We start from the raw sequence: 12,032 nt of genomic DNA, 5'->3' as shown, positions 1-12,032 counted from the left end.
GCCAAATTCGCCCGGATATTGCCCGGATTTTCCAGGTTTTTAGATGAAAAATCCCGAGTTTGCCTGTTCCGGATACTGGCAACCTTATTTTAGGTGGCTTATAAATATGCATTAATTTTACACTCTGAGTATTCCACATAAAGCTACCGGTTTTCCTAAAAACGGAATCCCAACCCGGAAAGTCAATTTTTGTGACTAAAAATACCAAAAAAATGTTTTTTTTCAGTTTTGATGAATTTTTGAATTTTTTGTCGAATACCTCACATCAATTTCTACACAGTGGATACATCAAACGTATCGGCCATTTTTTCCACCACAGATGATGTTTTGTTTGATTGAATGTACGCTTGACTATTGCCCAATATCTTTCGATAAACGGGAAAATTATCTCCTGAACACATTTCTGCTTGTAATCTTGTCCATACATGATTGCTCCAGTGATGAAAACTTTTGTTTTCTTTCAACAGGCAAATTTACAATTGTCAAATTTAGAATTTAGCTTACCAATTCATCAACTTGCGGGATTTTGTGGACCCATAACAAACCTGACATTTGACTGTCAAGGAACCGGACTAAATGTCAAATCCTAGAAAATTATGAATGATTGCATACAAAACTGTCACAAATTTGTACGGAAAATATCAAACTTGTGAAATGTTATGTGCTGCAGGCTAAAATTGATCCTAGGCCTAGTGCAAGATCTCATTCCAAATTCGGGACAGATCGGATCACGGGAAGGAGTCGCTCAACGAGCCTGAAGTTTTTATGGGATTTTGATACATTTTGTTCGGGAGACACATGAAAAACCAATTTTTATCAATAACTTTAGTCCTCTTAGGCCGATTTCTTTTGAATACGGGTTTTCTAAAACTAGATAAACAAACCTTCCGAATCAGAGATCTCTCATTAGAATTCCAACAAAATGTTTACAAAAACTTGGCGTGAATTATCCATTGGTCTTCAAAGAGAACAAATTGACACGAAAAAATGAAAATCTTTTGTGAAAACTTCAGTTTAAAACTGTCCGTTATGAATGTTTTGATTTTAAAAATTGTGCTGTACGGACATTCACAGTTTTTGCATAAAACTTAAAGCAGTTCGAAAAGCTGAGAATCTACCAAAAAATACTAAAGGTGCGTTTTATTTCTCAGCGTCTTTCTCAATATTTTTCCTCAGGGGCGTTTTTCTGGTTGTTCAACTATTTTTCCAGGGAGAGACTTTTCACACGCATTCACAATGATTGAAACCAGTGTTTGGCATCGCGAACTGAAAAACTAGCGCCGCTAATTAAATCGCTAACGTGTTCAAATATAGCAATCCTTAATAAAACCGCTAAATATGCTGAAAAATTTATCGCTTCAAGTTAAAAGCGCTAATCGATTATCGCTAATTGTGGTTCAATATAACGAAAACCGATTATTTAAATAACATGGATTTACAGTACACATTTATACTGGATCTATAGTATTTCAATCATCTCAATTCTTTTGACTCAAATTATTTACAGACATAGTCTAGATTGGTCATTGTGTCTAGTCCGGTGCAAAATCTTCCACCAGTTTAAACCATTTTCAAGCTTGCAGGATAGAAATGCTAAATTCTTATGACAGAAGTTTGCCAAACGTGCATCTTTATAAATTTGTGCAACTTTATTGTGAAAACGAAATATGTCAAAAACTTTAAAATCAAAAAGCTGAGTAAAGGATGTTGAAAATATTTAAAAAGTTTAACAACTTTTGTTGGATTTCTCTTCTATGAATACTCCTTTCATCTGATTCCATTATGCACTCCCTTTACTGAGACCATTCGAAGTGACAATTTCTGCTTAGAGCTCATATTGGAGTCAGAATGATATCAAATGATTCCTCAACTTGATAAATGTCAAAAATCATATTTCTATTAGTGATGATTTATCAGTTTGAAACAAATATACCTACAATATATAGAAGCTAGATGTATTCAATTAGCAGAACCAAACAAAAGCGGAAATTTTCAATTTCGCTACCTCAGCCAAAATTTAGGAGCAAAACCTCCTTCACAAAATAAGCAAACTAAATATTTAGCTTTTGTGCCGAAAACTGACTGAAACTGATGCTCTCTTTTCAAACATCAATAACGGCGCAGATCACGTTTCAAAAACTTATTCAACGATGAAAAAGAGAATGGAATGAAAACAAAAAATTTCGCGGAGGTTTTGAATTACAGAAAAAATTTTTTGGTAGAAATTAAAATATGGGCAAGGGATAGAATCAGGTTACATTTATGACTATTGTTCATCGGTCGCCATAGACGGAGAAAAGTCACTTTCCAAAGTACAAAGATGCTTGAGCCGTATAAAAAAAAGCAAGCAAGATAAAAAAAAAAGAAACAAATCATATTATTGTGAGAAATGTGTGAGAAATTTTTTAAATTGACTTTATTTCCTGTGTTCAGAGCATGTTGGAGATTCAGCATGGAGACTCAGATTGCAATTTTTCCATTGATTTCTAACTATCAATTTCATGAACTAGGTGATTGTTGACTATACTATTATTTTTTAAACACTTCATTCCAGTTTGAAGTTATCCCTAAACTCCAATAACATTTTTGTTTTTATGATTTTAAGAACAATCGATGTTCTGTCGATCCATTATCTCGAGTTTATTGCTTTCCACCACTGTGACATGGCAAATTTTGCGTCCACTTATCTCGAACTGCCATGTCGTTGCTGTAAAGCTTTTTCCTACGGCTTAGAAAGTGTGTAGCCAATCGATGAATCAATAAATATTACCTAGTCAGTTCGAATAATTCTTACTTTTTGTATATAATGGAAACAGCGAGTTATCATATATGAATATGAATCATATGTCTTTTTTCGAGCATGAAGCTAAACCAACTCCAATCGAAACCAAATAGAAAGTTCTTCTGTTTTAAACTGTAACTTTTAATACTATAAGTCTCGTGGAAGAAAACAGTATCGGTGGTTCATGCTGCATGAAATTCTGTTATAAAATTTTTGCTTCTTTTTTATGCTTCTGTACTGTATATTATCTCTGTAGCTGGAAGATTGAGAAACGCAAGCCAAGTTTGAAATAGATCACTCCTTTCTCGGCAAATCAGCGCTGGCAATGCAATGTTGTATATAAAGTTGTTAAAATTCAAGGTGTGCTTGTGTGTTGTGCTACACAACATTTGTTTATTGCTTCCAAAAAATTCATCATTAAATGAGCTTCTAAAAATCACCAAGACCATCTACAACTCTGTTTTTTCCTCAGATCGTAAAAGCAGGGAAAATTAAAAACAAATCATAGTTTTCATGTCTATATCAAAAATACAACATGAAACTATTACGAGGTTTACATGCTTCAAAGTAAAAGTTCTTACAGTTTGCCTTGAGCCATCGAGCAGAAGCATACCCGATCAGAAGAGAAAAACCAAATCATATCAAGATGAGATATTTTGATATTCTTTTTTTTTCATATCAAAATGAGATATAATGTAGTCGTAGGATGTTAAAATAACTCAATTTATAACAAAAAGTCTTGCATGCAAATCTTCGTTCAATGTTTACTTTGGACTCAAGTACTTGTACGCAAGGTTGCATTATCTCCTGCTTTGCACTCAAACTTTCATGTAGTAATTATGATATTTTCTTCTGATCGGGTGCTCTACAAATCTGTGTTTAAACAATCGACTTTGAGCTGTCCTAAAAACATAGTATTGTTCCAAATACTGAGTACGTTCTAATTAACAAATTTACAAATGTCTCTATTATTTTTCATCTTTGATGAACGAATGATTTTATAATAAACTTATTTATGTCATACCGAATCATTAAATAAATGATATCAAGTTATTTTTAAGCTACAATAATGAAAAGTTTGAGAGCCTTTTTTTAAACGCAGTATAGTCCTATTTGCCACTTTCCAATTTTGGGAACATTGATCTCAAAAACGACAGTGTTCGTCGGATGGCTGCCCAGTTTTTGCACTGAAATTTATACCGAGAGTTTTTGAGGTTAATAGTCCCGGTTCATCAGTACACGCTAAGCAAGTGTGCGTAAGAAATGTCAAAAACAACTCTATAGCCGAGCTGCATCAAATCTATATTCGAGAAAACTCGCTTTAAACTTTTCGATTTGCCCGTTTTTTTTTAAATTTTTTTTGGAAGTTTAAAGTCGAAACGAAAATAAAAATAAAATACTAAAAATCTGAAATTTGCACCAGATGATGATTAATGTATGGAAAATCGTGTAGTTCTCCTAAATTTATGATTTTTGTACTTAAACATTTCTGGCTCTAAGCGCCTCAAATAGAACGGATTTCGCTTCGTATTTGAAACGTCGCGCCGTACGGATTAATGGTTAACTAAACTTAGAGTCATAGCAAAGTATGTTTGATAACACCTGTCGATTTCCAGTTATGTATTTCCAGCAGAGTTGTTTTATCTTTACAGACCTTCGAAATTCTAGATAGCAAGTATAACAATTAGGGTTCAATCTCAAAAGTTAATTACCTTCTCGTTATAACAATATGTCAGAGCATAGCTCGATTTTTGTGGGGAGCGTTGCTAGGTTTTTTCATGAAAAAGACTTCTCTGTTTGGACGTAAGAAATTGTTTCCACCTCCTCCAATAAATTTGCAGTTCTCAGCAAACTTAGAGCAAGTTCACTGGTGTTGGGAAAAAGTGGTAGAAATTTTGTCACTTTTTGCACATTTTGAAAGTTTTGCCATGCAAAAACATTTCCAAGATCTGTGGCATTCAAGTTTTTTAACAACACGTGTTGTAGTTTCGCATGCTGTGATACAAAAATAGCAATATTTCTATCACAAACGGCTGAAATAGAAACAGTGCTGTAAAAAATACAATGCACAAAGATCTTGAAAACATTTTTGCATGGAAAAATTTTCAAAATGTCAAAATTTCTACCACTTTTTCCCAACACCAGTGAACTTGCTCTTATAGTCAGAGAATACAATACAATAAGCTCCATATATGAAATTAAGTTGGCATTGCATGCAAATAAAACATTTAAGCAAAACCAAAAACAAAAACATTTTCATATAGATCTTTAAAACAAAACTAGCTTACCTTAACATACTGTGGACCAAATGCGAGAATTCTAATTTTTCGCTTGTCGCGAATGTTCTACTATTCGGAGCATAACCAAATTTTATATTTTAATTTAATAATAAAACTTTATTCTTCAAAATTGAACACAAAACTTTCGATAACTTAAAGACTAAATTGATACAATTTTGTCCAGCGAGTTTTGGGATACAGAATGCCAAATTAAACCTTTCCTTTCCACGAGGTTTTTCACGTTTTAAAAATAGAAATATGGATTTATAGCTAAAGTTCTAGAACAAAAGATGCATAATTTAAGCCTACTTTAATGATCCATTTGATAAATTTGGGTTTTGAGGTGGATCATATGTGCTCCATTGGGAAGATAACAACACATAGGGTGCAAATGAAAAACAGGAAATAATTGCAAAAAACATGGAATTTCATCACTTCATTGAACACAAACTAATACGATCCTATTTGATAAAAAACTTCTTCGGTATACGCATCCTTCGAAAGTCTATTTATTGAAATATTTGAAATTTTCATTTTTGCCTTGAGCAATGGCTGCCATGCATGACACTTTGCGCAAGGATAACAAAACATGCCGTTTTTCGAGAAAATCACGAACTTTTACAAATATTTCGAGACATGTGGTCATTTAAGCAGATGAAATAACTATCCTGAAGCGATTTTTTTGTTGACGAAATGATTTTCATGAGTATTCATAAGAAGCTTCACAAGAAGAAAAGTACGTTTTGTTCCCAGTGTATCACCAGTAATCCACTTTACTTACTCAAAAATTTATATGTTTTAGTTGAAATCTAAGTAAACCATCATTTGATTCTGCTTGCATAACCAACCTTCTGTACGTCAGTATTTTTATTTGAAAGAAATTATAAAAACTTGTCAAGTTATTGAACAACAAATGAGGACTTGATTTAAATTCGAAAAAAATCCGATTTCCTTGCAGATTTTGATCTGCCAAGCAAAACCTAGCGAACCAATTTACTTCAAATCTCGTGCAATGTTTCTTCACTCATATCTACACATTCGGTGAAAAAATGGTGTTGATCCAAAGCGCCCAGTTCAAATGTGAGCTGTGCAAAGTTGTGGATCACCTGTGCTACCATGGGAAGGAAAGGGTTAAGGCTTAGATTTTCGTTAATTTGTTATTCTCATTTGAAAAATCTAAAAAAATAACACGTTGGACCTCAGATTTCGGAAAAATTAAAATTTTTAATTTGTAAATCTAGTGTCAACCTTTTCTGATTCCATGAGACTGAGCCGATTTGGGATCATTTAAAAAAAATCACACCCTGAGGACTCAATAGTTTCTTATTGGTTTAAAAATCATCAATTTTTTTTTGCAGAATTCGAAAATAATAACGTTTACATTACTAAATTTCTAAATTCTCCGAAGGAAATTTTATGCTGAACAACTTTGTCGAAGGCCTTTACTTACTACCATTTTGGATAACCGTGTATAGCCTGTTGAAAAGGGTTTATGTCTTTTTTGCATTGAAGGCAGTTCAATTAAAAACGCAACGCCAGAAACGAAGGATACATTGCTCGACGAATTTGCTCATAGATGTTTTCCTTCGAATTTCAGTGTTGCGAATTTTATTGAACCGCCTTCAATGCTAAAGGATATATGTATGCACCAGCATTCAAATAATTATAGCTCAGTTATCAGAAGAGATTTTAAATTACGGTCAAGGGCAAAGTTCTTCAACAGCACATTTCCTTAAGAGTAATTGTAAATTGGCACAAAACGATTAGATGGCTCGGTGCAAGAATTAAAAGAAAAATCATGTTCGTTTTTCAGATGAAATTTTAAATTTTTGCATAAAAATCTAAAGGTAAAATTTACTCGTGTAAATGTCAAATTAAAATTTTCATAAAACTATGGACAAGTTTTGAGCCATAACAAAACTTTTTAGTCCTTAGGCGAAGACCAGTTGTCTTTATCAAGAATGTCAACTAAAGGTTGACTTTGGATCCCTTTCCGCAGCGCTATCTACGGGGTTCCGTGAAACTAAACGGTAAAGATAATTTCACACATTGATACTTGATTCCTATTCATTTAAAAGTTAACTTGAATTATCACACACACACATCTGCGCTGCGGAAATTCAATTGTTTTCAATCAAACGGTTTCACTCAAACCAACACATGTTATTTGACAACCCAAGCGACGACGATAAAAAAACATAAATTTCGATTGCATCTAGGCAGTTTCAATTTAGCTTGTTTACTACCCAGAGGCGGTTCTTCTCTTGATGAAAACAGAAGGTTCCACGGAACACCGTTAGATCGCGTACTAGGTAGTTGAGGTGGGCCGTCATTATATGGAATCATCTATCACTTGGCAGTCTTGATAGATGCTGGCCTACGTCCCAGGGTTTGAGAAATTCGAAAAGGACCCCATATCTACTTAATCTTAGGTAGCGTTCTATTTAGTTTAAGCAATTTTCCGATTTGATCTTGTGTTCCATTCTGCCTGATGACTTTAGGCAATAAAACGGTAAGTATTCGAATATCGAGAGACTTGGGTTACTAAGTTACACACACTATATATTTGGATACTGAAGAATTTAAACATCGGGTACCATTTTACTAAGATAGGTAAATGCGAAGGTATATTATTAACCTCAACCTCAACCCTCAACCCACAGAGCTGTGTAAAGGCAGGGTCAGAAATAGATATGAATTTTCGAACGATATGTATGGGATTTTGAACAAAATGTTTAAATTTATATCAGTCGCATTCCTTGAAATAACTTGTGGGACAATTATTGTTTAACAAATTTTTGCTAAAAAGCTTTCAATATTCTGACTTCGCGACAGTTTTTCTTTGGAAATCTAGCAGTATTTCCGCAAAATTTTCAATTTTCGGAAAGTATTTTTTCAAATTTAGTTGTAAAATATGCGTGCCATATAACTTGTTACAACTAGTAATGAATGCTTCTTTATTTAAGATACAACAAAAACAAAAAAAAATAAGTTTTAAGAAATTTTACCCAAAACAATTTTTTTTTAACTTGACGGCAAATCAAATTATTACATTAAAAATACTTTGGTGAACGTCGTTATATTTTTTTGCAGAATTAAAAATTCTAAAATTTAAAAATTAAAATAAAAAAATTAAAAATTAAAAAATAAGAAGTTTTATCCAAAAACTATTTTTTTTTAAATTCCTCATACATTTCTGTGGAATTTCTATAACTTTTACTTGGTTGGCCTACTAATACAAATGCAAGCAACGGAGTAGTATACCTAAAGAATCTAGCTATCTTACCATTTTACTAGGTACAACTTTTGGGGATATTTTGCTTTTCACTTTCGGTTCAATTGTCTATAATAATCTTTTTTGGAGAAAATTCAAATAAACCGTGGTATATGATAAAATATATTCTAACAATAATACTATTAAGGTCAACTTACGTCCTAACGTCCAATTTAACAGTAGGTATATGGATATGCGAAAAAATGTAAACTATTAATTCATGTATCCTTATTTAATTTTATTTTGCTCCCTCTACTGGAAAGATTATATTCTAATTTGAACCTTACCTATGAATAAACTTAGGGCAACTCCAGTTTAGTGATAGATAGAAATTGCACTGGCCGATTTCTTAAGTGCAAGATTTGCAATTGTCTTCTTTCAATTCTATTTATCTTGCAAGACACAAACTTCAATTAGATAAACATTTCCTAGTACAGGCAATGACACTAAATCTAACACTTCTCAGAAACCTAACCAATTTTTCCCGAATAAAAATGCCTTTCAAAGCGGTGTGTGATTCGAGCATTTTTTACATATAGAACGTGATTCTATTAGATGCATGAATTAGAAGTATTCGTAAGTCGTCTTTTTCTGACATCAAACATATTCCAGTAACGGAAATTAATACAAAACAAACCAAAACCACGCATGTATCAGCAAACAGAAACATAAAATTGTACAATTCCAACACCTGGCTCCTCAGACTCAGCATGAAGTAAATGTTTCTGGATATATGCTGTATGAAAATTCCGGAGAATGCATAGCTACTTTCTTTGTAGTAATTCAATATTGTTAAAAATATATAACAATAAATCATGCTTAACGGATTAATCCGAATGCATTATCACCAGCTATCAATCGGCTCCAGCGTGATCAATAGCTAACGGCTTATCTACTCTCCACTTCTAGTTCCTGAATATGGCTTCCGTCTTTATGCGGATATTCAATCTTATCTGTATGATGTTGCTCATAGGACACTGGAGTGGATGTTTGCAATTCTTAGTTCCTATGCTGCAAGGATTTCCGTCGAATTCCTGGGTGGCTATCAATGAACTACAGGTTAGTAAAACTTCCAAACAGAATGGTTTTCCAGTGCGTGACTGAATTGTTCCGGGCGTTCTTACGTAGTTGTTTCGTGTTGTTAAAAAAAATATATCTCTACTCTATTTTTTGTTATCTTTTTATGTGTCTTTTCTGTCTTCAGGAGGCGTACTGGCTGGAGCAATATTCATGGGCTTTATTTAAGGCGATGTCTCATATGCTGTGCATTGGATATGGCAGGTAAAACCTGAATTTTATTGAATACATTTCCTTTGCTAACCAATAGTTTATCTGAAAAATCTAAAACAGCCAAAGTAAATCTGAATTTGTAATCTGAATATAGAATCTGAAACTACTATAATCCAGTTCTAAGTTTGTAAACGAAGTTATAATTTCTAGTTGTATCGATGTACGGGAAAACATTAAATACTTATTCAATTAGAATCTGAAAAAAATGAATATATGACGTTTAAAAATTTCCCAAGTAGTACATTTGAGTAACGTTTAGTATGAATCAATAAATGAAAGCATTTTTAAACCTAACGTTGAAGGTTAAATTCCAACTCTATATCTAAAATAATACTTTTCACAGGTTTCCGCCTCAATCGCTTACAGACATGTGGTTGACAATGCTTTCTATGATATCTGGAGCAACTTGCTATGCACTTTTTCTCGGACACGCGACAAATTTGATCCAAAGCTTAGACTCCAGCAGGCGACAGTATCGTGAAAAGGTAAATGTTGACTTAACTTTCTCCTGATCGTTAAGATACATTACATACAATATATTCTGAAAACCTGACCAACATTTCCATATTATTTCTTAGGTGAAGCAAGTCGAAGAATACATGGCGTATCGCAAATTACCACGAGACATGCGGCAAAGAATCACAGAATATTTTGAGCATCGATATCAAGGGAAATTCTTCGACGAAGAGTGCATTCTAGGCGAACTAAGTGAAAAACTAAGAGAAGATGTGATAAACTACAATTGTAGGTAAGTGATTTATAGAATAATTGAGCAAAGTCTTTCCATTTACAGATGTCGACTTTCATTACTCTTTGAAACAGATAGTAAAATCTCATGACTTCTGTCTTTCTTTTTTCACAGGTCTTTGGTTGCTTCAGTGCCTTTTTTTGCCAATGCTGACTCTAATTTTGTATCAGATGTAGTAACTAAATTAAGATATGAAGTATTTCAACCTGGTAATTCGACAACATTCCCATATACATTGGGAAACTCAATTCTAAAACTGTTTTCCTTTCAATTTGTAGGTGATATTGTAATTAAGGAGGGAACAATAGGATCAAAAATGTATTTTATCCAAGAAGGAATCGTGGATATCGTAATGGCGAATGGAGAGGTACATAGCTTACACATGACCAGCATTTGATCTTAATCTAAAATCTGCTTTGTTTTGTCTTGTACTCCACAGGTTGCAACTTCTTTATCAGATGGATCTTATTTTGGAGAGATATGTCTTCTAACTAACGCTAGGCGAGTTGCAAGTGTTCGCGCAGAAACCTACTGCAATTTATTCTCTTTGAGTGTTGATCATTTCAATGCTGTTCTGGACCAATACCCATTGATGAGGAAAACTATGGAGACTGTAGCAGCTGAGAGGTTTGTCATCTTGGCACGTCAATTGCGTTTTTGTTTAAGCCCTTCTGAACACTCTACCCCTTTCATTCACAGGCTTAACAAAATAGGAAAAAATCCAAATATTATGGCTCATAAGGAGGAATCGGAATCGGCAAATGCAGAAACTAATCAAATAAGTGCTGTGGTAAATGCATTAGCAGTCGAAGCTGAAAATAATTTAAATAATTTTAGGTGAGTTTGTTTAAATTTTAAACATTTTTTTCTGTTAATTGATTTATTTTGCATTGTTTTTTCATTCCAGTGACGAAAGCGGAAGTTTAAAAAAGGTTCATTCTGATTTAAGTTTAACCGAGTTAAATCAAAGTTTAAGAATGAGTTTACCAAGGCCAAAAAGTGGTGAATTTAGAGCATTATTCGAAGGAAGTAGTCCTTAGTAAAGTAACAACTCTCTCTGGAATTGACAAATACTCTTCTATAAGATGCAAGTGAGATATTACGAATAAATTTTGGTTTTAAAGAAAGATATAGCGTTTGTTTTCCTAATAATTTTTCCAATTCATGTGTTTGACGTATGCTTGTAGCCGTTTGAGTAGAACCCGGAGATCAATTACTTATAGTACAATTTTAGATATGAATATATTGTATCAAAGGAAATAAAATGTGAGCATACAAAAACACATGAGTTTTAAAGCATGTTTGTTTCAATAAGTGAATCACAAATCCCTGCTGATAACGCGATAGGTTTTATTTGCCAACTCTTAGCAGACCTCAACGAAAAATACGGCACAATGAGTGATTTACCTCTCATGGCACTCACAGGTAAATGCATATTTAGGGGAGATGAGGGCATAACGAGCACCCGAGGCATAATGAGAACTACGCTTTTCTACGAAAGTGCGTATTTTCTTAAATAAATTTTCATGAGGATTTGTTTCGTACTTCCTATAGTATTAATTTTTCACAAAAAAAGGAATCTCCTTATCATCTTTACAGAGATATTTAAAAAAAACTAGCTTGGTTCTCAAGTTACGAAAATATTATAATTTTTGAGCA

At 33.3% G+C, this 12,032-nt stretch overlaps 1 protein-coding gene across 5 annotated transcripts in view; it reads left to right on the top strand.

The window, feature by feature from the left end:
• The window catches only part of LOC129742272 (uncharacterized), a 68,942-nt gene extending 57,307 nt beyond the window's left edge, over positions 1-11,635 (top strand). For 4 of the 5 annotated variants that reach the window (XM_055734149.1, XM_055734153.1, XM_055734148.1 and 1 more), the window contains 9 exons: positions 9,245-9,394; positions 9,540-9,616; positions 9,969-10,110; positions 10,204-10,373; positions 10,488-10,582; positions 10,652-10,740; positions 10,813-11,000; positions 11,073-11,210; positions 11,281-11,634. In XM_055734149.1, the coding sequence (XP_055590124.1) occupies positions 9,245-9,394; positions 9,540-9,616; positions 9,969-10,110; positions 10,204-10,373; positions 10,488-10,582; positions 10,652-10,740; positions 10,813-11,000; positions 11,073-11,210; positions 11,281-11,413 (1,182 nt within the window). In that variant the 3' untranslated portion in view covers positions 11,414-11,634. Of the gene's footprint in view, positions 1-9,244; positions 9,395-9,539; positions 9,617-9,968; positions 10,111-10,203; positions 10,374-10,487; positions 10,583-10,651; positions 10,741-10,812; positions 11,001-11,072; positions 11,211-11,280 lie in introns of all 5 variants that reach the window. The other variant, XM_055734151.1, reaches the window with a different exon arrangement.
• Positions 11,636-12,032: the final 397 nt, after the last annotated feature.

Source organism: Uranotaenia lowii, chromosome 2 (genome assembly GCF_029784155.1).
Source record: "Uranotaenia lowii strain MFRU-FL chromosome 2, ASM2978415v1, whole genome shotgun sequence".
Lineage (NCBI taxonomy): Eukaryota > Metazoa > Arthropoda > Insecta > Diptera > Culicidae > Uranotaenia > Uranotaenia lowii.
The sequence above is the reverse complement of the archived record's forward strand: the minus strand, read 5'-3'. Positions and strand labels throughout refer to the sequence as shown.